Raw genomic sequence first — 26,690 nt, 5'->3', positions numbered from 1 at the left:
ATATCCATATAAAGCTATGGATGATTTAAGCATTGTCTCAATGTGTCATTTCTGATCCACTTGAACCAATTGTTGATGAGCCACTGGAGCTAAGATCAGGAATAACTGGACCACTCATTGCTTGAACAAGGGCTATTTGCATTGGTCTGGCCACTGACTATCTGCTGTTTGAAGCTATTTTTTAGAAAAAATTAATTTCAGATTGCTATAAAAAGTTTTGGGTTTATTTTTCAAGGAAGCTAAAAGTATTAGAACAAACCACGGCTGATCTATAGTAACAAAGAGTATATAAAAGCATGTTTCAAGGTTAGAAAGGGACATACTCTAGGGTGGGTTTTTTTTTTACTCTTTGAATAGCTGAAATAAAACAAGTTTATGCTGAACTTACAAAATTTTCTGTTGGATTTGCTTTTTTTTTTTTTTTTTTTTTTTTTTTTCATGTAGCTTTTCTTGGAGCCAGGTAATTCACGTGGTACCTAGAGAAATAAATTTCTGCAATGATCCTCATCTAAAGGCAATATCAGACTGAATAGGTCTGGCATCTTCTGAATTCCTTATTGTTGCTTGTACAAATTAACCATAATATACCCTTAATAACTATGAGGCATGTTTCTATCCCAAAACACTACCAAGAGGACATATGAAGTTGCCTAATCAAGCCACAGAAATGGTCTACACCACATTTGGTTTTCTACCTAATTCTTTGTCCCAGCTCTGTCTCCTTTCAGAACGATTTCCAGACCTGCCAGAGAGACAGCAGCACTGGTTCCACTGAACCAAAATTAGCATTGCTTGTTGGACTCTAAGGCAAGCTCCAGGGATTTTACTCCTCCAGCACAGTGGCCTGGGGTCTGTGGAGGACTTTAGTGAGAGCCCCCTTGCATCTCTTTTTGCATCAACTTTTCAAAGACCCAAATAAGGAAAGTCGTTTAGCATTTCATGTGGCAGACAGATGGGTGGGAGGAGTGGTACTTGGAATGTCGAATAGTGTGAATGAGGCATTTGGGGATGGATTTAAAAGATTATACAGTGAGCATGGTGTACTGACAAAATCATTGGAGCCAGGGAATCTGGTTATGCATTAACAGAGCAGCCAATTAGTTAAGATTTTATTCTGGTTTTGGCTCTAGGTTTGCCTCTGTAGCTTTTCACTAGACACCATTCCTACTAAAAGTCAGTCGTATTTATACCATGGTTGAAAAATGCATTGGCGAGTTGCTAAGACTAATTTTAAAAAGAACTGACAAAGTAAGTTTTAATGAAGATACAGGAGACTAGAGAGTGAACATTATTTATTTAGATGGATGTGGAGGAGTAAATCTACATTTAACTCTCAAAAAGTCAAGATAACTTTGCAGCTAAGGATTAATACAAATCCTCTGATTAATTTTCTTATTGTATATGCCTGCATGGGGAAGGGAGAAGCAGGAAATGGAAGCAGGGAGACCTGTAAATAAGAGACAAACTGAAGAATGTTGTAATTCTGCATTGTTAGTGGGGTGTCTTTTGTCTTGTTCAAATTCAAATCAACAACCCAGGGATGAAGATAGCTTGAAATGCATATTCCATCAACTGCTATAAATGGGAGTTGTGCCTGGGACTTTTGGGATCCTTTGTGGACTCTTATTTAGTTGTTCCCTCTTGTTTATTGTCTGGACTACCATAATGCAGATCTAGCTTTCACTAAGGTCTCTTAAAAGTCTGCCTTGACTGAAAGCTTCCTTGCATATTTCATGCTTGTACATTGCTATTGGTTGTCACTCTCAAAACTCTTATACTTTCTGGCCATTAGCTTAAAAATATGCTGATACACACAGACATGAGCATCTTTCCTTCCACATTTGCCAACAGATGCACAATCCAAGTAGTTCTTCCCTAAAACTTCTGGAAGTTTCTTGGAAAATCATTTGAGTTACATCAGAGAACTCTTCAAGCTTGTGACACCAGATCTACATGAAGATTTTACATCACTGACACCTACTCTGGAGATGCTGCTGTGTCATCACTACCAGCAATGTGTGGATCAAGGTGGCAAACACTGGAGTCACCAGAATGATTTTTTTTTTTTTTTTAACAGCTAATTATTTTGCCAATAACCTCTGCATGACCTTGCACAAGCTGCTTTATCTCTCTTTTACTTCCCTTCTACTTTTATAGGGATTTATCATCTTAAGGGAAGGGATTGTCTGTGATATGCACAGCGCATGCCACCGTGGATCTCTCACTTCAAAGCGTAAGTACTGATACCAAATGATGACAAAGGTCTCAGAAATTAGAGAGACAATGTGGTATGAGATAGATTTAGCATTGCCTTTTTTGATTTATGAGAATTTTCTTCATGCTAGCTTTAGAGCTAGAACAACACATACCCAACAGTGCTTTTACAACTCATCTATGCACAATGCAGTATTTTATATTTCTTCATGTTTCTGTTTTACCCATATTTAGCAATGATTTTGTTTGTGGTGAAAAGTGGGGGGGGGAGAAATCCTTAGTACAGTGCAACAGTAAATCTTACAGCCCATGGGATGGAGCGAGCTATTTTCCTTAGCAATGGTTTTTGAGAGAAATGTGAAACTGTGGAATAAAATGGCAGGAGAGTTCAGCAATGGTCCCCCACCCCAGCCTCTCCCCTCTGCTCTGCCCTCTAGGACAGCAGAATAAGCATAATGGTCTTTTTTTTTTTTTAGTACATTTATTTCCCAGTAGAATAAACAGTAGAATGCTATAAAGTAACAGGAGGAAAAAACATACACACGGTTCTGCTAGGTGAGGACTCCTCCTGGTTGGATGTGAGGCATCACGTCATATGTGACGGCTAGCAGGAGGGCAGCGCAGAGGAGGACTGAGCAGGAGATTACTAATGTGTTAAAGTGAGTGCAAAGAAATGAGGTTACCCCAGTACTCCCATTTCGGAGCCCTAGCTCAGCTAAGGACGCAATACAGTGTGTGCCAAGTTCAACTGTGGCCTCATACAACAGGTAACAATCTGCAGAAGCACAACATCTCTGGTCAGAAGCAGCTGTGGACTGACAGAACAGAGAAATCAACTGGCCACGAGGAGAGCAGGGAGGGAAGGGACTTCTGGTCCAGTATAAGCCCTGCACAGTCGCTGCGGCTGCTTGGCAGGACAGCGCAGGAGGCCCAGCCCTGCCCTCCCTCAGCACAGCCAGACGAACTGACAGTGACCATAAGAAAGGATGGAAAAACAACTTCAAGAAACCAAACCCAAGAAACCACAAACCACACCAGAGGGTACAGAGGCCTGGCCGAGGGAGGAGGCAAGGCAAGGCGGGCTCCCCGCCGCCCCCCTCTTCCCCCTCCCTGCCACAGCCTGAGGCAATCCCCCCCTCCCCAGGCAGAGCAGGCATGCTCCCCTGCCATCCCCTGCCCCACGTCACTGCCAGCAGGCCCCAAGGCCTCTCTACTACCCCCCTCTGCTCCCAGCAGGCAACAACAGCAATCCTGTGCCCGAGGAAGGGTGAGGGGCACTGCCATCGCTTACCCAGCCAGCCCCCGGTGACCCCAGTTAGCAGGGAAGCAGCTGCAGGTGAGGGGACAAGGTCCGGGTGCCTGGCAGCCTTGAGGCCTTCTCCTCCCTCAGTCTATGAGCATGGCACATGAGGTGGTGGTCCCCTCCTCCCTCCTGACACAGACATGGGTGCCTCATTGCAGAGTGTGTTCTAGGGTGGTGGAGTTGTACTTAGAGCCATGATCCGGCTCCCTGCAGCCCAGACCGTGCCCTGAGGTGGGGACATGGCCGCCCCACAAAGGCACCTGCCCTGCTCCTTGTCAGAGGGCTGGAGAGCCCAGGGCCCTGGGGCCACATGCCTGGGCTGTGTCTGGCCCCCCATCCTGGCCCCTGTCCCACCAAGCAGCGACAGCACTTGTCATGGCCTCTCCCTCCATGAGTGGTGGGTCTGGGCGTTGGAGGGAAAGCCTTCCCTTCCCGAACCCACGGGGAGCAGGTGGAAACACCTGGCCCAAAACACGACCAACACTGGTGTCTTGAAAGGAGCCTGCACCTGTCCTTTGAGATACTTTTAATTTATAGAACATAAAAATCAAGAATCTATGAAAATCAAAGCACACCTTTCATGAAGTATTCCACAGGAGAAGGAAATAATTTGCCCTGAAATCTCTCCAGTACTGTGAGAGGGAAAGCTTACCTGCTTTTTGTTTTGTTTTGTTAACATTGTGGTTTTCCTATTTTGCTGGGATCTCTCTTAATTTCTTCAGTATCTGCTTTTCTGTTGGCTCTTGTGTACACACATTTTCTTTTAACTGAACTGCTTCTCCATTGCAACCACATTGGCTTTAGTAGCTAAGAGAGAGGTCCAGCTTTGCAAGGAAATTTCCATGTACGGTGCAGACCAGGCACCTGTGCGTTAGGGACAGGCAACCTTTTTGGAGCATGGAACAAAGCCAGTCTGTTTCCTAATCTGTATTTCAGCCCCAAACTCATTAAAAACAACACTTTTCTTCTCATGCTGACAGTCACTCAAGTGAGAAGACCACAGGAGACCATTCCAAGGTAGATCAAACTCTCTAAATGTCTTTTTCATATATAGCAGACTTAAACCATATTCCTGGTAAGCATCAGTAGGGTCTGTACCCCTGCTCTATTTAGGTTCTTTTTGATTATTCCAGTTTTTATTGGTGTCTTTGTGAGATTTTGTGTGAAAAGAGCTCAGTCGGCCTAGTCCTGGAAATCAGACAGTTTACTAAGTATTTTTCCACTATAATTTTTCCTTTCCATTTCCTCATCTAACCTTCCTTTCCCCTGTATTTCTTCTTCACTTTGTCCAGTCCTTTCCCCACTAGTCACTTAGTTATCTTCTTTCTCTCTCTGTGTTCATCATCTCCTATCTTTTTCTCTCAGAAGAAAGAAAACACCACATGATGCAACTGTCCAGTAAGTTACTTCCAAATAATTTATTTAATTCCTATCTGTGAACAAATCAACTCAACAGTTGCTGGGGTTTTTGACCTCTTTACAGGGGTTATCTCTGCCTTTTAGTAACAAATGAGAGGGTTTATTGCTGAAGGAGCAAAAGAAAAACCAGTAATAATTTAGTTTTCGTGCTACCAATAACTGTTCATTAGTGCATCTGGAGAAAGATGAGAAGCAAGATCAAAGGGGTTTGTGTACACGCATCTATCTGCCTGAATACGGAAGTGTGCTTGGTCCAGCTCTCTGGCATGAGAATAACCCTCAGTATATATTGCTTGAATTAAATATTTAAGTCAAATGTGGATGCTTGCTTAAAAAGGGAAATGTCTGAGGGAAGCCATTAGGAGAGGAAGAGAAGCTGAAAGACTCTAAGGAAGGTTAAACCTCACTAAACAAAACCTGATAAAATACTTCCCCCAGTCCCCCATCTCCCCTGCTGCATACACAGATGTTTGCCAACCTCAGTGGAACATGACAGATTACAAAGGAATTTCTTCCAGAGGATATCTTCAAAGGATGTGCACAGATGTATTTTAAAATAAATTGGGTGGGTATTGAATTCACATCATTACACTATATATACTGCTTGTTTCTTCCTTAGTGGATGACTCTTGGGGATCCTTCCCTCATTAGGTCCCAGACAGGAAAAAAAACGCTTATTCATTAACTGGAGGACTATGTAATCTGTTTTTTATATTGATCAATTAGTCATCATCCTCAAAGGCCATAAACTCCAACAGGCACCACTTTTCAGTTTCCCATGGATAGACTGTCTTTGGTAAAAGCACAGTCATTTTTAAGTGTTTGTGGGTTAAAGAGAAACTTAAGCCTCCACATCAACTGTTAAGTGTACTCTCAACTCCCTCTGAGTGGAATAATAAATTTGTTCCTCTCTATAATTTGTACTGCAATGAAAGTAAGAAAGAAAAGTTGAAGCGTAAAACAGGACCAAACCCAATATTCAGTAGTCTTTAGAGAAAATATTTACCCTTCAATAACATGGTCAAAGAATTCAATTCATATTTTTCTGAGTATCATGAATTTTCCTGACAGGTTGTGAATATTCCTTCATATGTGATAATATAAGTTGGCAATAACAGGAGTAGAATCTGAGAATGTTTTTGAGCTGTAACTATGACTCTTCTCTGGTGTTAGAGTATAACCTCTATTTTTCTCCATGGATGACATTTTACAACTTGCTGCTTAGTTTACTCAGGCCAAACCTATTTTTTCCCCTATTCAGAACAAACAAATAAAGATGGCTTTGTGGAGTTTGATTGCTTTCTTCTGTTGTTATGATCTGCTGCTCTTCCACATTTTTTTTCTTCTACTCCCCTCCAAGATAGTTAGAGAGGCTAAGGCCAGGGCAAGAAATATGTGGAATTTGGTGTTGATGAATTTAAGTGAGAGCTTGAAACTGGGGGTGGGGAAACACCACCTCTTTTATTCTGTTGCTTAGTGGAAGGAATATTTCACCTGCCTTATACTTGCTGTGCATACACTCTGGGATCGTGCTTAAGAGCCTGGATGAAGACTGCTATCAAAAGTCAGTAGTGCTCTCCTTCTTGAATGACTTTGTTTATTTCTAGACCTCCATTTAGGTAGGAAAAGAAAAGGTAGAGCAGATACCAGAGTTCAAAGACAGGTGTTAAATATTGATAAGAGACAGGAGGGAAACTCATCTTAGTAGAGAATTGAAAAAAGATCTAGAGTGATTATTTTAATGAGAGGCTATTATAAAGATATAAAGATTAGTAAATAGCACACAAAAGGTTAATGAGTATCTGCTGTTATTATAACTGAATACAAGAAAAAATATTTTTTGGAAGACAGCTTGGATCTAGGAGCATTATTCAAAATGGCTAGTCAGTTCAATATGATAAATGGCAATGTAAATGTTTACAAAGCAAAAGGGGTATCAAAACCAGGTTGGGGTCTCACAATGGCTCAGGAAAAAGTTGTGAACTCTGAACAGAATGTGCACTGTACAAGGATGTATATATATTTGGAGGACCTCAGATCTATTGTCACAGCAAATTCAGAGCATAAAGATAATCTCAGGAGCAGACGAAATGTACCCAGTGCATGACTGATTCCATTATTCTCCTTTATGGGTTTATGCTTTTTTGTACTTTCCCCATATCCTTGACCTTTTCTATTTTTTTTTTCTGGATAGGTTATTTTAGACTGGGATGGGCCATCAGTCCACTCAGAAATTGTAATGCTTAATGGGAGAAGCAGTAAGGCTTTTTTTTTATTAGCTCCTTATTTTTTTGCATCTCTTTAATTACAATTTCTTCCATTTACTGATTTGCCTTCTTTCCAAGCTTCATGCTTATTGATTTTTGAAGATAACCATTAAAGACATGTACTCATTTCCATGTACCATGAAGTCGTTTGGGAGTTCTCAAAAGTACATTTGCCCAAGTAATGAGGATTGACAGTTCACTGACCTTTCCTCATGTGAAAACACAAAGTACTGTCTTATACCATCATTAAAGTGAAGCACCTTAAAGTCATATATTAAATTACCACCTTGCTTTGTTCTCAATAAGTGATGAATTAAGCTCTCTTATATCTAACCCAGAATCTGTAACTCAGCTACTATTAGGTTTTCTGCAGCCTCATGTCCCAGTCTGGCTCCCAGAAATGCTAGCAGAAATACTATTTATTTTTCCCTAGAGCAAATCCTAGATATGCTGGGGACTGCAAGCTTAGGTATCCACAGATGAGTGTCCATTGTAGCTGGCCGGTATGAACTGTTTCACAGTAGTTTTCTCTTTTAGCTGTTAAAATAACGGCCACAAGTTATTTCTGGGTCCCTTTTCAGGCGAACAAAACATAACTTGGCAACAGTGAGCATTACTGTCTCTTGTATTACACTCTGTGAGAATCCGCAGCCCCCTACTGTCCAAGGAGCAAGAGGTGTGCCCAGAAATCTCTACCAAGGAACTACTTAAACAATGGGAGGCTGAGCTGTGTCTTAAGCTCTTTCACTGGGAGACAGATACATATCTTTTTTTAGTGGCAAGGAAGTATGTTCTTCCCTTTTGAATTTTGTGTGTGAACCACCCCTTTGGAGTCTGTTAGATGAAGCAGCTTTTCTCCTAAGACTGTTAAGGACCTGAAGAAACTTGCTGATACTTACAGGTGTTTCTGCAGAGCTAGGTGTCTATATATGGAAAGAAATAGATAATAGTGCAAGACTCCTTTGCAAGACAAGCCTCATTTCTGGGGCAGAGCTGAGCACAGAGTAATAGGAGCACTGGAGATGGCTCCTGGCTGCCAGCATCGAAGAAAAGAAAAGGGAGAATCACCCTACAGATGTGCCCTGCAGCATCCTGGGGCCACCTTTTTTCTGCAGCATTAGTAAAACAGTTTCAGGGATCTCAGTTTTGGACGTAGCTGCCTACTAGGACAAAGCAGGTGGCACTCTGATAGGTTTTTCAGTCAATACAGGTTTGAATCTTGGTATTGTTGCATGTTCTGCTATGCCCTTCTGTCCGAATGAAGCACATTCCTAGGTTCTGCTTTGCCCAAGGATGAGTGATGCAGAGTTAGCAGGCAGCATCAAACAGAAGGAATCATATTCCTGTTAGCTGCTCTTGCTCTGTGCAAATATCAGTCTTGTGCTTTCAACTTTCTGTTCAAAGTAAGCTGCTACTCGTAGTTACTTGCATATCTGTGAATATGAATGTAACCTTGTGAGTAACTAGAAAGTCAGTATTTACCAGTGCATTTACTTCTGAGAATTCCTGTTCTGCTTATAAGAAAAGATAAGGGTAGTTACCACTGTGTAGTAAGTTAGCACGTGCTGATATTCTTAATTTGTGTTGATTTTTTTTCAGACTTCACCCATGGTAACTATACAATTTCTTCTTTGCAAGGAAAAAAAATTAAAGCTCTGGGAGGTTAATGAACTTGTTTATTCACACTGTTCTAATAGATTACATGCCAGAGTAGGAGCCAAAAACATGAATTCTGATTGTGGTTCTGACATGCACTTGCAATGTGAGTACCATTCCCTGAGGTTCATTCTCCCAGACAGACAATGAACTATGGGTCTCTTCATCTGAGGTTAATTGGAGTCTCTGTACCTTTCCTTAAATTAAAGAAATGCTCTGAGGAAACTGATGCACTAAATGTGTCTCAAGTACTTTACATCCGATTTAAGGTGGAACTGAGAAAGGAAAGACAAGTGATAGGTGGTGACTGCAAGCTGAATGCATCAGAGAAACACAGCAGTGCATACCAGGTATGTGGGTAACACAGATGCTTTCCAGGAAAAGCAAAACCACTGCCACTCTTAGCAGTTTCTAATTCCTCAAAGATCTGAGGAAATCCACATTTTAGACCCAGCAGGACTAGGATACTTTCTAGTTCTGCAGACTGAGTTACTCTGTAATGAAAAATATTGATTTTGCAGCTAGAAAAGTCTACTCACTTCTGGCTGAGAAAACAGAGGGCAAGACACCATAACAGTTTGTGCAATACAATAAGGGGAGCAGACTCCTGCTGCCCCAGCACTCGTCTGAATCAACAAATAACAGGTCATATGAAAAATGGCATTTTTTTGAAAGGATAGCTCTGAAACTGAAGGGTTGTTGCAGGCCTAATTCATCCTTTTTTGTTCTTGGGTGGAGGAAGATCAGCGTAAACTTCTCTCCCATTCTTCACGCCCTGTGGGCTACCTGGGGAGCATCCCTAATGTCTGCATGTACCTTGAAAAAGGGAATGGCAGTATGCTGCAGGACCCACTGTCAACCCTGCGGGAAAACATGGGTCCCCGTGGCTGAGAGGCATACTGCACCCTTTCCCCCCCTCCCATGGATAAGAGAGAATAATGCCTGTGGAATGACGTGGGGCAAACCCATAAGGAATGAGTTTTCTGTCTTCTGTGTGGGGGTTTTCAAGTTCTGGGTATTACCTCGGACCAGTGAATGCGGAGCCAAAAGTCCGTAAGTAAATTCTAGTAGCCACTATGAGTGAATAGGGCTCGCACATCTGCTGTAATCTCCTCCTGCTTGCTCTGGCAAATTTCTTTCATCCATATGTTGTTTTCTTGAAAACATGCAAGATGGGAAAGTAGTAATCTGTGTTGTAGGACATGGGTTTCTGTTGCTTTTGGAATTCCTTCTTTCTTCTAAAGTTAACTCCGAATCTCCTCGAGGACATAAATGCAAATAAAACCTGTCTTTCTCTTATACAAGCAGGAGTATTTTCAGTTTGCTATTTTAGGATGGTGGCAGTTAATGTTGGGTTCCTGAGTTAATAATGACTTCACAAGCATTCTTTCCAAAATAAGATTGTTTATTATCAGATGTAAAGCTGAAGTGTAGGAAGACTTCCTACACTAAAGTCACACTGCCTCTCTCAGTATCATAAGGCAAACTATCATTCCGGTAAGTCAGTAGTTTTATTTAGAGCAGGACCACATTGGAATCCCTGGGAGAAGCTAGGCTAAATCCACTCTTTTTTCCAGGGTTTGGGTATGAAATTCTAGACATGTTTCAGAGTCAAACTGACATATTGCTCAAAACCAAAGAACCAAAAAGAAAAAAAAAAAGGAAGAAAAGATTTGGATTTTGGATTTCTGATGGGAGAAGAATCAAATGGATCATATACGGTTGCAACCACTTCTGTCATTAGGCTAGCAGAGGGGCTAGTTACTCAATGCAATTAAAGATCTTCAGTTGAAGATATGAACTCCAGCACCCCTATTAAGGAACTTCCTTGAGGCATTTCATCAGATCTGATGTATTCTGTGTATTTTTGGAAAATAAGTACTGAATCAGGTGAGAGGCAAAGCCTTTAAATAACCCTACAAATTTGAACTGTCAAAGAAGCACTTTTTAAAACATCTTTGGGAAAAGAAACAACATGCTTTGAAGTAGAAGCAGGTTGGATTTCAGAATGAAGCAGCTTCACAGATTTAGACACCTGCTTAATTAGAGGATGAATGTGAAATCCTTAAACTTAAAAGGCTTTTATGAGGCAGCACTTCAGAGAACAAGCATTCCTCTAGCATCAGCAGAGAAGAGCTGTTGGCTATTATCTTTGGAGCCGGGTCAAAAACGAATATATTAGCAAAAAGCACTCTATATATATGATGAGTTGAGCCATATGCAATTCCCAGACCTCAAATAGGAAACATTTTGAGAGAATTGAAGAAAGCTGAAATCATGGATGCCTTAGGAGGCAACACTCAAATCATCATGTAATCAGAAAGCAAAATGAGTAAGAAAAAAACAGGTAGGTAGATAGCAGGTATGCAGTCATTTAAACACAATAAAGGAATGTTTTGTTCATGATACTACTGTGGTTCAGTGGTCTGTCCTATAGTTTTCACTCAACCCAACTGGGAATACTACAAGAGTTGCTCCTAAATACCACCAAAACAGGAACTAACAAAGATAAAACAGCTAATGTCTTTCCCACCAACTTCTAAACAGGAAAAAAAAATTGTTTTGACAGAGCAGTGAAGAGAAGCTCATGAAAAGTAGCTTTAACAAATGCTTGTAAGGGCAAAGGTCTCTGCTGTGTCACTTTATGAAATGGCAGAGGCACAACCAGAGTAATCAACGTCTGACAGAAAAATACGGGATTAGGGTTTTTTCCCCTCAAAAGAAGAGAAACTGCAAAGTTCATAACTGACAAGTGATGAAAACAGTAAGCTAACAGCAGGGAGTTTCATTTTTCCAGTACATTGGCCTATATGAAGACTGAAAAGTAACGTAATCCTAATCAAAACCAAGAGCAAGGCTTCTAATATGGCACACGGTTATTGCAATACCTCGGTCAATGGAGAATTCAGATCTGATTGTTTATGTAGGAAAGGAAGTTTGATGAAAAATTCCTACCTGTTGTGGAGGCATGAGGGCATTTACTCAGGAGACCGCTGCAAGTTCTGTGTCTCTTCAGTAATATTAAGAGCTCCCAGAAGAGCAGGTATGCACCTTTACATCTCACTGGATTTATTGCAAGAAAGAAAAGAAGAGCAAGAAAGTATTTTATGTGCTCGAGAAATAGACCTTCCTTTGCCAGACTATGACCAAAATATTAAGAGTTCATCAGCAGTTCTTAAGGTCTTCATCCTTTATTCAAAGTATCATCTGCACAGATTAAAATATTTTTATTTAAGATTTTATCAAAGATGATGAAAAACATTCAGGAAAAACCCCAGAATTCTAATAGATGGCAATTTTCTGCAGTGAATTATTTATTTTTATTCCCATTCATAGTTGACCGTCCTTTACAAAACACACTGTTTACTTAAACTTCTCAAAGTAGCCTTGTTCTTCTTTTAAGACATTGTTTTCAGACTGCTTTTTAAAATTGCCTTTATCATATTCAATGCTGAAAACAAACTGAAGAAAATTGACAAATTTATTCAATAAAAATATAAGCAGCTGCACTTCAAATAAGACATGTGCTTGGGAAACAGAAATAATTATTAGAGCTTGAATACAGCTTAGGGCACAACCAATCTATTTTGGAACTTAAAATACCTGTGATGCAACTAATATAAAACGCAAATGCAAGCGGCCTATTAATTCCTGTAAAATAAAATCAACTAAAAAAACGCAGAAGTCCATAAACTAATTAGTTAAAAAGTGAAATGACAAAGCACATATTTTACTAGAATTTCTACCCCAGTGTACCGTAAACATTCATACTGTATTAGTTCTGGTATCAAAGTACAGTAAATGGTTGTATTATGAAAGGTTTGGTGTACTGGTTTCCATTTTTATTCTAACACTACCCCATACAATAAGTGGGATACAATAAACATTTTATATAGTATTGCTGCTCCATTAGCCTGCTCCCATATGCAACTGCAGTGTTTCAGCAGTAGGGTTCATCTCTGTTGTTCATCCCTAATACAAAAGCTCAAATTTGTCAGTCAAATACATTTTGTCATTTTTCAATGAGACCACCACCAAATTTCTTACTGCTTTCTTCACTGTTTTGTGAACTTGTCGATAACTTCTGCCTACAAACTATTTGTCATGTTTGAATTGTAAACTGTAGCTTTTCTCAAGCCCCCCAAAATAGCCAAAGGGTGGACATCCTCTTTCATGACAAGCAGATGGACTCTGACACCGTTATCACTGCATGCTCCAAGAACAACCCTGCTCAGGGGAATCTATGCCTTTGTTAGGCCCAACATCCTGTTTTGGTTTCCTTCCAAGTTGGATGTTTAGCATGAAATAAAAGAAAAATAAAGTGCTATATTTTTGTTTCTGCTTATGAGGAAATTTAATTTCTCCTCCATAGAGGAGGAGATCATCAGGCTACAGTAACTCACAAATTTGTCACTGCTAATCTGGAAATTCATAGGTAATTTTATCAGAAACTGAATGCAAAAATACACAAGCTTCAGCTGAAGCAGAATATGGCTGCTTGCCTTCTCTGCTGCTTAAGCTTCTCTGAAAACACCATAGCCATGATCAATTCTCTCCACTGAGTCTCAGCTAGTTTCTGAGGCCAGTTTAAGACCTGGATCCTACGTCTTAACATGAAACAGAAAAATCAAATTTGATCTGCCTCAAGGCCTGATCAGTATCAGCAAACCTTCTCTGAGAAAGACTTTCTACCCTAGCAGATAATAGTGTGAGTATCTCCTTGTAGCCTCAAATCATACCAGCTGCTTCTAGAAAAGGCCCCTGCCGTGGTCCTGGAAAAGGAAAATGCCAGAAGACTTATGGCATCCCATGTGTTACAGATTTTCTTTTCAGGCATGAAGATACTATCTGATCAGTGGCCCGGGCAATGTAAAACTGTTATGCAAATTTTGAAATCACTGCAGTTACTCTTGATTTTCTGCACCTGCAAAAAGATGGGAAGGAATTCACATTCCTGGGCAAGATTTCTATGATGGGGTAAATTTACACAGTTAACCTGAAATCAAAGCAGCTATACTGATTTATAGGAGCTGAGGGTCTGCTCCAACATTTCATACCCACAGAAAAGTCTCAAGTCCTTTTTTGATTTCCCAATTTTGTATGTGTGGAATTTGTAAATATTTTATATTGGCATTCTTGTTAGAAAGTTTTTTTTTTTAGATATCCTTTTCAGAAATATCAAATGATCTTCCTCAATATACTGTGCATTTAAATAGAAAATTACTATTTACCTAGAAGCTTACTTATGACATTGAAGCAATCTGGTTTAATTTCCACAACTTTAACATAGTATCTCTGACACCCCAGCATAGCGATGCTTTTGATAGCCTCTAATTAGTAAAACTTCCTAACTGTATATGCATATACAGAAATGTGAAATTTACACTAGGATCTATATGCTTGGTGTCTTATTGCTTTCCTTTTTCATTACTGAATAAACCAGGCTACAAATCTGGGATACTGTACTTAATTATGGGAAAGAGGTATCTGACTATTTCCATTTTAACTGCATTAAAAATGTCAGTATCTATTCTAGGTGTGATAGCCTAAAAGCCTATCCTAGCTCATACACCCAGAAGAAATATGAAAATATGTTTTTGTATTCCCCCGAAAAGTAATTTTTACAACTGTGTATTTGCAAGTTCACAAAACTAGTAACACATTTGTTTTTCAAGTGAAATGTCCATAGCCTGTAGAATAATTCAAACAGGTGCTAATTAGGTGTACAGAAAGGCCACTGAGGATAATTTATATATCCCCCTGCAACAGAAAAAAACTCCGAATAAATGTTAATTGCTTATATTATGCAATGAATGATTTTTAGGATGGCACTAAATTAGCTGCAAATATTATAATTACAAAGTACTAGGTAATTTACTAAAGATTAATTGAAATGATTAAGTGCAAACTGCATAATTTTGCAAGGTTGTACTAATACTTTCTGCACAGAAATTAAAACAAAAACCCGTGGTTGTTACTGGCTATTTAATGAAGTACTTTATGCACCTCATGAAAACATCAGTGGCCCCTTTCATGTGCCCTTCTCTTGGAAGGGTCTTACATGATTTTCATGGGAGGGAAATCATTGTAGCGTTGATAATAACTGGAATGTCTAAACCAGTCTATTTTAAGGACTGACTTTGATCTCAATGACATGAGAGCAACACAAAAATACTGCTTCACAGTCTGTGTCCAGCAGCCTTTTCTGAAAGCTGCAGCAACTGTGGCTATTTACTGAGTAAAAACTTAAGCAGTTGCCCATGCAGTTTGAATGCATTCCCCATAGCCAGCAAAAGGAGGCCCACTGTAAGCAAGATACTTGGAAATATCACTATGCAGCAATAGTTTTAATTCACTTTCTTGAATTCAGCACACTGGCTTCCTGCATGCAGGCTTCATATTGTACTCTATGGAGGTGGAAGGGGATGGTGATGAATCTCAAGAGAGGAGATGGACTTGAAAAATTGTTCTAGTCCAGGAGGGGTTTCTTACCTAGGAACATTCTTGATTGTAAAAACAGAATAATTTTCTGAGTTTATTATCTCTGCCTTTATTTCAAACCCTTGGACAATAGTTATTTTTTGGTGGCTTAATATTTAATACAGTTCAAATGTAGTTAGAGAGTGACAGTGGAAACCAGAAGAGAATTCAGTATTGGGAATAATTCTGTACCTCTGAAGCAATGGGAAGAAGACATTATCATGTTCTTTTCGACTAATGCACATCGCAGCTATCATGACACTGACTGTAAGATGTTTCACTTTTCACTAACACACATGCCGTGTGTCATTACAAGAAGCACCGTGAGTAGTGAAGTGCTATAAATGAAAATAAACATCTCATTCTTTTGGGTGGTTGTAACATTAAGCTCTTATGATATTGTGATGTTCTATGTGCAGGATACATTTTAGGGAATGTCTCTCATTTCTACAGACCTAAATTTACCCATGTGCAGAGACATGAGAAAAGCATGTATACCAGTTAATTCCCACTTTAAAAATGGGTAGATTCCTCATCAATTTACAATACAAGACTGAAATCCCCTTGACACCATGCTAGTTATGAAACTTTGACTGTAATTTCAGCTAAACCTTAAAATCTGTTTAATGGTAAGAGTCCAATTCAGGAACATAGGGACTTTCTGGATTTTTGTCCGACTCAATACTCACTTTAATGTGTGTTTCAGCTCCTTTTGCTTGAATGGATCTCGCTTAAACCTAATCATGTGCAATATTAAATAAGAATGACTTAGTAAATCTGTGCAAAAAGGCTCATCTAACTTTAAAATGAAGTCTGTGCACAACATCCATTAGGACAATATTGAGAAGACCCATACAGGATTAGAGAGTCAAACTTAAAATTATGATACATGTTGCAGTCTTGGTAACAAAAGGAAGTAGGGCTATATTAAATACAGATCTGATTTAAGATCAAAGAGATGTAAAACTCACAGCCAGATACTCATACACAGAGCCTCTGAAGTAACTGCAGCTGGACATTATTTGTGTTGCCCTTATCAAGCTCTGACAGATATTTGTGCCTCAAAAGGTTCATTATTGAGTGAGAGATCACAATCACAATTCCATATGCAATGACAAAGTACCTGGCGCACTAGAAGACAGGGCGTAACACTGGCAATATGCAAGCCAGAAAAAAGTGCAAGGTTGAAAATGAGAGACCAGATTCTGTAAAGCATCTAAATTGCTAAAAAAGTGTAATTCATAGCAGGTGTCTGAAGTTGCCTGAAAATGCAGTCTCTATATTCTCTGCTGCTCTTTGCCTGGCCACTCTCCATGCGTTGATTTGGAGAGGTGTAAAAGCCGCTTGAAAATTAGCTGAGAACACTCAGCTCAGGGCCTCAGAAAAGACATGTGGAGGTTGCCATGCACCGGCACATTGCAGCCACACATGCTTTTGCTCACCCACATTCACTCTTTTCCCAACCAGGAAGGGGACTAGTGAGACATGAACCTGGTGTAACCTGGACCCAAATAGCAGTGAAACACTGAGAACCAACCATACGCCCATGGCAATTTTGTCTCACTTGGTAAGAAGCCTGCATCACTAGCAAGAGAAAATTATAGATTGATTTTACTCACAAATGTATGACAGCAGTTACTTTCCAATGCCAACATTCACAAATGCTGGCAGAGAAAAATATTAAAAGAAAGTCATAACAAAACAACAAACATTCAAAAAGCAGTGGCTAAATACAATTCATAACTGTTAGGCAAAGCTACAGCAATGCTCTTAGATCAGTACCTTATTTTACACTGAGATTACATAAACAAGTTCAAAAGTATTTTGAATTTAGACCTTCGTAATTACATCGTAATTACAGTGTCCTAGATAACAAGATAAGATTTTGTAAAACAGGTATCTTACTCATCTGAAAAGAAATACTTCCTTTATTTGACACAGCCAGTTGGTTTTGCCTTTGCTGGTATAGATTTGTTGTTTGATGGAAAACACTCTTTTTTTAATATGTAAATGCAACTGATCCTGAGGAAAAAAAAATCACAAACCATCAGTAAAAATATACTACATTGCCCTTTAAAGCTGCACCATTTTTGACACACATTATGAACATGTTTCATGCTGGTTTGACCAGTACTCTTCTTACAGTGTAAAAGTACATTTGTGTGAAACGTAATGATAGGTGTGGAGTCCTCTGAAGTCTCTTCCCTCATTCTATAGCAATTTGTGCCTATTAAAACACTGGTTGAATCCAATAAAATGAGTTGATTCTATCTCACCCCACAATTCAAACTTGTTCTAATTTTGTTACAGAAACTTTGAAAGGGTTGTCTTGTTTAGTTTAAGAGATGAATGCTACCTCATACAAATATTTGCCAACCAAACTCAAAATTCAAACACTGGATTTTTCAGAGGTTTTCATTTAGCAAGATAATGACATTTAGCAACAACAAATAATCCCTTGGGTGTGTTATTCCACACATGCCTACTGCAGGGCTTCTGCAACTTCCTCTGCTACAGCTGAATACTAGGCTAGCTGGATCACCCCTCTGATCTAAAAGCACAAAACCTTTCACAGAAAAGACCTCAAAAAGACACATAACTCTGGTATTCAAGTTCCCTCTCTGCAGGTGAAAAGAACTGAAAACTCCAAGTTCACAGCTGAAAAGTGGTAGCATCAGAGCCCAGCCCTGAAACCCTAGCTCTATCCATAGGACTCCTGATGGAGACTTAAGTGTGCAAACATGGATGCATTTGCCTGAATGATAACTGAGCATCTTATCTGTGAGCATAGTGAATAAGGGGTCAGGTTCACAAGCAATGGATAAGAATTGTTTCAGTGAAGCCACAGTGGTTGGTATTACCTGAGGGGCTGGTGATGTTAGCACCTGATGTAAATTCCTGTGCGTGCACAGAGACCAACCAACCTGTCTACCAGCAGCCATCACAACTGATCCTTTAAGACTGCAAGGAATTACAGTGTCCTTTCACCGTACAAATGACATGACTTGCACACGTCCTGAGGTAAAAGTGCACTTTTCCAAATGGTACTGAAAATGAATACAAGAAGCAGCATTTTGTAATTATGGCTCAGTAGACTGGTGCAGCTCACAAACCCTGGAAAACACAGGACAGCCTTTTTAGTACTTTTGGGAAAACTGATTTTCACTGATAGGACTGGAAAGCACTACTTAGGGATATTAATATCCTTGCCATTTTGAAAAATCAGAATTCCAATATAAAATATTTCATGTTAGTATAAGTATCTTTTCCATTTTAGCTCCTTGTTTCAACATTAAAATTGAATTAACTTTAAGAAAACTTAGCTCTTGCCACTTTAGAAACACTGCCTTTGCAGCTGTCTGTGTTGATGGTTCTGATTATACCTTTATGTCTGTAAATATGATCTAAGAGCCCAAATTAAATATGAAACTCAAGCCCACCTTTGTAAACATAATTAGACATGTTCACTAATACTGTATTATACTAAAACATACAAGTGTAGTGAGTCTTTGTTCACTTACTGTATGCTTGTTCTGTATTATTGCCACTTTCTATGTAATGACATCCAGTAGGAATACTGGCACGTGGCACCTTCTTTGAGTCAGGCAGTCTTTTACAGTCGAAGTTGCCAATGCAATACCTGAAAGTTGATTAGTAAGATACAGGGTTCCTCTTTTGAGTTATGTCAGTGGCTGTGTAACTAAGTATCAAAGAGATGTTTTACAAAAAAACAAAGGCAAGTGTTTTACATTAAATCTTATAAAACTGTATATAATAATAGTCTACAACATGAAAATGGCCATTAAACTGTTGTAATAGTTATGAAATGTAGTAAATATAACAATTCTAATGTTTCATATATTTATGATATTAATCACTGTATTCATACAGTTGTGTTTGTATATATATATATTCAATGGCACTGTAAACAGCTGTTGGAAAACACACATTAACTCTTAATCCATTAGAAGTTATTATAGTACTTTTTCATTCAAAAAGTTAAAACGCATCAATGTATCATTGATTAAAAAAAATAGCCTTGTAATATAATGCACATTTTTACATTTTCTAGGGTAGCAATTGAGATGAGGCATAACAGAGAATGTTCTAGATTTCAGATTGTTTTACATTTACACCTACCGTGATACAAAATTTTAAACAATACATGTAATTAAATACACAGTTTATGAAACAGAGTTGATTTCAGAGATCCACAATGCTCAAAATCCAGTTAGTGTCTAATGGGAGTTCCCAATAATTTATATCTCCGGGACCTTTATGGAAAATTTAAGTTGGTTTCTCTTTAACATCACATAGGCAAAGTAAGTCTGAACCAAGTTATCTTTTTTACTCTGTACAGAGCAGGATTTAACTGGATAAAACATTACTCTGTTTATTTATGTTTCCCATTGCTGGACATTCATCCAATAAGCCTTGAGCATATGCTTAAGCATCTGGTAATGGCATTTTGTGGGGCAGGGAAACTCACTATCTATATCCCACAGTAAACAAAGTGGTTCTAATTTTTTCCATAGTTAAGGCAACTATACTGATATATTAGACACACCATATGCTTTTATGTTGCTTCCTACAATCTAAACAGTGAGAGTGAAAAGCAGTTTCAAACATGCTTTGATCTTCTTGACCACTTAAGAATTTCATCTAGCTGGTAGAGAGTACTTCACTTTAACATGATTTACAACTGCAGACATAGCTTGTTAGCTGTTCACTAGAAAAATAAAGTATGTATTGGCTTGAAGACTGACCATTCATATAATTTATCAGAAAAATTAAACAAACAAAACCAGCCAGTCAGATTCCAGTGAACAAAATTGAGAAAAACAATAACACACACATATACAATTTTTGTGTTTCAGTTATTTCTACCCCATAACTTAAGCTACTCAGATCCTTGTCATCATTCCCTCTGTATCTTGGGTGGGCTTTGTCAAACGCTATCTTCAGACATTGTAAGTGATGACTTGGTATCTGCCAACTCCAGCACATCGTTTAACATTTATTCTAACATATCACATAAACTAGAGAGCCATTTACATTTGTTTTCTGTTGGGTAAGGCTGTAGGTATAAATGACAGTGAATCGAAACACTTGCACAGTGGTTGCAAGGCAATGCAGCTACAGTGGGCAATGCCACAGAACTGCTAGTGCTGTTAACATAACAAGTGAGGAACTCGGGGCTGGATGGCTCCCATTTCCAGATACACTGTGTTTAGAGGACGACTTGACAGTGCTTGTGGTGGTTGTGGTATCAATCTTTTTCACAGTTGGTTTTGGTTCGTTTCTGTTTTCTGGATGGGTTTTCTTGTCCTTGAGTATATCTAAAAACATGAAAGTAAATGTAAGATTAATCACACATCTTCTAAATAGTGGCTTTAAATTCTGTCTGTTGCAGGAATACGTCTGAGTATCTGAACAATGTATGGAGAGTGATGGGGCACTTGCATTAATGTTTTAGTTGGACCCAGAGTGGCCATTGGGTCCTCAGCACCCACTGTTTTGCTCTTCTCTGACTGCTCGACTTACCAACTCGTAGGCACAGCCTAAGCAAAATAATAGGGATTCTGCATTGCAGTGGCTGGTCTCAGAACCTGATTTTCTCTCACGAAAAGTACCTTCAGTTTCACCTGAGATGGGAACTGCTCATGCTTTAAACCTCAATGTTAAGACTGAGTGGTTCTGTAGCATGCCCCAGTGAAACACACATCAAGTTGCTGAGTTGCTGCAGGAGACCAGGGAGCATAGTGACTTAATGTAACAGTCAACTTCCCAGCTTCTTTCTGCGTTGCCACTACCCTTAACTTTAAAGCAATACTTGACCGTTGGTATGGTAAAGACCACCTGGCAAGAAAGACTGTTGGCATGAGGAAATACATAGACAATACTATATGCCTTGTTCATCAGCATGGGAAAAAAAGTGGCTATAAAGAGAAAATGCTTCTAGTTTTATTTCATTGTTTTTCCTAGTGAGTACAGCAATTTTCTGTTTATAAAGTATGGAACAATATCACTGGGGCTTCCTTCTCCCTTCAGATGCATTTTGGGACAATTCCAGGCATCTTTTATATAAAAGACTAGATTCTTAACAAAGTAGTAGTAGTAGTAGCAGTAGTAGTCCCTTACTGCAAAAACACAAATATTTTTTTAAAATGAGAAAATGACTGATAAGTGTCTCCAGTTATCTTGACATTCCCAAGCTATTTGCAAGTATTACTGAGATCATATTGCCCTTGAACCCTCTCACTGGCATTGAGGAAAAAAAAAACCCAAATAAAAAAAAAATCACTATTTCATCTTATGATGGGATGATGATTTTACAGTAAATCTGTAAAAGCATATCCCGGTGCCTGGCAAAAAACAAACTCCTACCTGAAAGAATTTATAAATTAACAATAATTGTTCAAGTCCAAGCTTAAAGGATTTGTGGTACTAATGAATGCAGTCCACATACATAAGAAAGCAAAAGGCATAGATTTGTAATGCAGATTAAACAACAGTCCAATCTTAAAATAAAAATTCTGAATCACAGAAGCAAGTTCCTGGCAGAAACTGGAAAGAGGGAAAGTATTCCAAAAATGTAAATGCAATCTGAGATCATTGTCTGCATGTCAGTAGTTCCGAACAACCATCAATAAACTCGCTTGATAATAAAAATGAGCTATTGTATTGGGAAAGCACACACTGTTCTTTTGCCAGTATAAACTGTAAAAGAAATGCAATGAATTCCATCATTTTATCATAATATCAACATTAATCCTAGAGGAACCTGTGATTCCTAGACCTGACTCAAGGGTGACTGCAGAGAAGGGACACTGGCTGGCAAGGTATACAGTGGGAGAAGGGTAGTCTGACACTGCTCAAAATTCATTATGGCAAAATGCAGACATAGCTCCTCTTCAATTCCAACTTGCAGTGCAGCTAACAGAGAAAAGGGGGAGAAAAAGCATACTCTAAATGTTTAGAAAATATCAGTATTCTGAGGACACTTAAAGAAAAATGGACAACCTTCAGACTGTCATTAAAGTAAATTAAGAATAAATCATGGAAATAGGTGCGTTCTGACACTGCCTAGACTCCTTTCCATCACTGTCATTCTCCTTTTCGACTGCGGTAAAGGCACTATTTCTCTGCTGCCTCTTATATCATCCCAGCCTGCTGACTTCAGCTCTCTGGGGCCAGCTGATTAAATTAAGACCTCACTCAGGTAAATCTATTCCCCTCTTCCAGTTGGCCATGTCCAGCATTGTAACTTGATTGGCGTCTATAAATCGGGCAGACTGAAATGTATTAATTCGTTTATTTTCTTAATATTGACTTAACCAAAAATCTAAGATAAGATTTAATGCTATCATTGAGGCTGTTGGTTTTTAAAAGCTCTCCTCTCAGTGTCTGCTTAATGCACTACATAACAAGCGTTAAATAATACATTAGAAAATTCTGCCTTTATCCTTTCCATGGGAAGGACTACATTCTGAATTCTCTCTCTGTCTTTACAGCAGAGTATCTTCTGATGCTATTCACGGCCAATTCTAATTTGGGATTTAATTGTGCAAAACTGGCATTTTATTTAAAATGCTCTGTTTTCTCTCTTCTTAAAAATAAATAAAAATAGACTCAGTCCTAATTCAGTTCAAGATCTTTTTCAATTCTATATTTAGTTTTTAAGGCACAAATTTCAGCAGTGTAAAGATTTCATGTTTTATTCCAGTTTCCTCAGAGTTCCTGTTGCTTACTCACTCCAGGGTTTTGGCTGAGAGACTCCGAGTTAAATTAGTTTTTCCTCTTAAATCTTTTTCTCAGAGTCAGAGATAGTTATGTTCAGTCTACTACTGACATTCAAAAGGAAAAAAATAGTGAACATGCTAAAAAAAAAAGTGTCAGTGTGAAGACTAGCACAGAGATGAAACTCCAGTCTCAACAAAGCAAACCCCAGATGTACGATACCCGCGAATCATGCCCCCAGAGCATGAAGTCTTAAAACCAACCAACCAAACCTCACAACCAGGTTTGTTTTAATATTTACCTTCTCTGTTTTTAAAGGCTTTATGATTCCCAGTTAAAAGCTTTCTCCATCACTACAAACTTTCCTCCTATCATCAGTTCATCTCTCCTTTCCAGAAATGGAACAGTTAAAGTCTTTGAAGGCTTCAGCTAACCTCAGGCTAAAACGTGTGATGGCCTTTTGGACACTGGCATATGAATATTATTCTACACTGTTCATCTATCACTGCACCATGATGGTGATACAGCCACTGTAGTAGCTACTGTGCTGTTCCCTTATCTAGGCTCCCAGTGTGAATATTCAAACCTGTCAAAACGGGTACTTAGTGAAGGCAGCCGACTGCCAAAACAGCCTTCCTGAACTTTCAGGCCTCTTGCTGAGGATGGGGGCTGTCAGGGTCAGTGAAGATGGCACAGAGTCTCTCTAGGGCTTGTGATCACTGCGAGCGTAGGAAACAGCTCAGTCCAGGGAACGGAGTCCACTTCCTTAGCTGAACTTCCATCCATGTTAACTGCTGTTAAAGTCACATCTTGACAACATAAACAAAGCACATAATGAAAATTACTTGACCTCGATGTTTAGAGCATTTAGCATTATCTTCACCTCAAAGATCTAACTGCAGATTGCGACCAAGTAATGCATGTGCCGTTCAGATGGCACTGAACTTCTCGTAAATACTTATATGGATCAATACTATTCCTCAGAGAGACTATTTTAGCATAAAAGGGAGAGTCAAAACTGTCACTGTCCTCTTATTTAGGAACAGGAAATCTCCCCTACAGTGAGGGCTGAGCATGCCTTTCAAAAGCATTGGGCGAGTCACACATTGAAGCACAACTTAATCTTAGCCAGTAACAATACGGGGTGAAACAATGTGATTATTAATGTTTTAGGTTATTACCAGGTTATCTGACACAAGTTCAAGCGCTACTGGCACCACAGCTGTTACCTCCCCCTCCCTAGCCTAAACAATTTGCAATTTGCTACTGATGGAGATTATCAAAGATGTAACTATTTATTGGTGTACTTGCATGCTATTGCTCTCTAATGAACAGTATCAGCAAGGCCTATTTAAATGTCTGTTGAGGTTTCCTATTGTCCTGCCAAGTGATGAACAAGTTCATCTACTTAACAGAAACCCCTTTCCATTTCTGTCCTTCTCTTGACCTGCCTTGAGCTCTGCAATTGCAAATGATCAGTGTGGTAGGGAGTCTTTCCCTGCAAAGATCTGCCAGTGCCACTGAGCCCTCCTCATCTCCACTCTGAATCATGCTCAACACTCTCTCCACTGAGCTGAAGGATAAATGCAAAGACTCCCCTAGACAGGCTCCTGCTGCTACCAACAGAAAGTACTTCTGGAGTGAAGGAAAGAGGCAGAAGGGAAGGGCAGTTGAATGGGCTGATCTCACTTTGAGGGAGGCTGGATTAGTTTTGGAGAAGCCTGTGTTTGAGCTGCCCCAGCACCTTTCAGATCCTTCACCTCACGACTGAGCAGGGAGGCCACTGGCAGACCCTGCTTTGTATGCCACTGCAAACGCTGAGGCGCTGGTGCTTGGGGAAGCCACGTGCTTGTGCCTCAGGACCTCTGTTCCTCAGGCAGTATACCTGTGATTAACCAACTGCCATGGTGCCTGCAAACATCTAAAGCTACGGATCATCACACCAGGCAAGTGTATGACCCCTGTGAAGGAATTCTGAACTAAAAAAAACCAGAGCGATTTTCCAGACTTGTCCTTTAAATGTTAATTATAGTGGCCCAGTTGCTAATGGAGTGGGGCACTGACAGCAGAGGACCGATGTTCATCAATCCACCAAGCCCACAACAAAGTGGAGATTTTGAACACATTTCTATCAGTTTTACACCATGAGCTGCTAAGGAGAACTTTCAACCCAGCTATCTGGGGAGGTGTGAGGGAGCAGAGAAAGAAGGGGAGATTGTTTATTTCTGCTTTCCCACAGTAATTACATGAAGTCGGACCTGTCCATTTCTACCTAGACTTTTATGCAAACACTGTGTTTTGAAAAGACAGAATGTCAGCGTCTACGATAGCAAATTAATGCCTTGATTCTTGAATGCCTCATCATGGTTGTAATGATACTCATAATGCAGGTCTAAAGTGAACTGGTCAGTACCTGCATTCACTCTTCACATTGTAGCTCAGTTGCTTGATAAATTTCACTTCCATCACAGGCTTGGTTTTGGCTGACAGCTTCATAAGAAAATTAAAGCTAGGTGCAACTTGGTGGAACAGGCTCTTAAATTACAGTAGATGCTGCAGTGTTATTATTAGCTTTTTATCACCTCTGGTAGGAAAAGCTGAAATTACTTTTACATATTCAAAGGAAGGAGCTTTGAAATTGCAAAACAATGCTGTCGCCATAAAATGTACCAACAATTTCCAAATAATCTATTATCCTGACATTTAAGACCAGCACTAATTATTTCCAGTTACAGCTGCAGCAGACAAATGGAAACAGGAATGCTGTGGAAATAGGAATGTGAGAACTCCCAAAGTGTGATAACTTGTGATGCAATTCTCCAAATTCTGGAGTCTGTTATTGTCTGCTATATAACACTAGTCAGTAAAAGGCAGGTGTAATATATCCCTTTTGGAGCCAGAAGAAGAGAATAATTAACAGCTCTGCAGCCTCCCATGTGTATACTGTTCTACCCCTTTCTATTTCAGCCTGAGAATATGGTGTCCATGTAAGCCTTTTCCCCTAACACTTTATAGAAACTTGGCCTTAGGAAGAAAAATCTTTAACCAGAAAAGAGAACTACAGGAGTTACAACTGAATAGGTCACTCTCCTCGCTTAACTACCGAGTTGCATTAGGTTTAGGCCAGACTCTCCAGAAGACCCGCAGGACAAGATTATAAGGGTTAACCAATGTGTTCCAATTTTGTTCTGCGATCTTTCTGTTTCTTTTCTTAAGAAGTGTGTGACGGAAGAGAGGCTGGCCTTGGGGGAGACTGTCATACATCGGGACTAGGATTATCTATGTCCAATTTTTAATTCTGCATTAAACTCTGTACGATCTTTGGCAGATCACTTGTCCCTGTAGGCCAGTGAGAGAACTACTTTATTTCCTACACATTTTGCACATTCTGGATGTAAATTCTTCAGACTGAGAAGAACCGTACCTACTCTCCTCAAGAAAAAACATTAGGTGGATCTTTCAGGAACTAGTTATATATTAAAAAAAAAAAAAAAGTCAAAGGAAACAAAGAAAAAAAATGCAGTAAAGTCAGAAACAACTAAGAGACAATTTGAGATCTCAGGTGCCTGGAAGTCACACTTCCATGAAAGGGCAACTCCTGTCTCTTATAC

The 26,690-nt window shown here is 39.4% G+C and overlaps 1 protein-coding gene across 2 annotated transcripts in view; it reads right to left on the bottom strand.

Annotated features, from left to right (window-relative positions):
• Nucleotides 1-16,932: 16,932 nt before the first annotated feature.
• Nucleotides 16,933-26,690, bottom strand: part of LOC113483530 (glypican-5-like) — a 367,287-nt gene continuing 357,529 nt past the window's right edge. The window contains exons 8-9 of one of the 2 annotated variants that reach the window (XR_003399037.1): nt 18,264-20,678; nt 16,933-17,361 (exon numbers count right to left, since the gene is read on the bottom strand). Coding sequence is in view for 1 of the 2 variants with exons in the window: in XM_026855147.1 (XP_026710948.1) it covers nt 20,476-20,678 (203 nt within the window). In the remaining variant the exon portion in view is untranslated. Of the gene's footprint in view, nt 20,679-26,690 lie in introns of both variants that reach the window. The other variant, XM_026855147.1, reaches the window with a different exon arrangement.

Source organism: Athene cunicularia, assembly GCF_003259725.1.
Source record: "Athene cunicularia isolate RWA chromosome 9 unlocalized genomic scaffold, athCun1 chr9_part1, whole genome shotgun sequence".
NCBI classification, from domain to species: Eukaryota; Metazoa; Chordata; class Aves; order Strigiformes; family Strigidae; genus Athene; species Athene cunicularia.
Note: the sequence above shows the minus strand (reverse complement) of the source record. Positions and strands in the feature narration are given on the sequence as shown.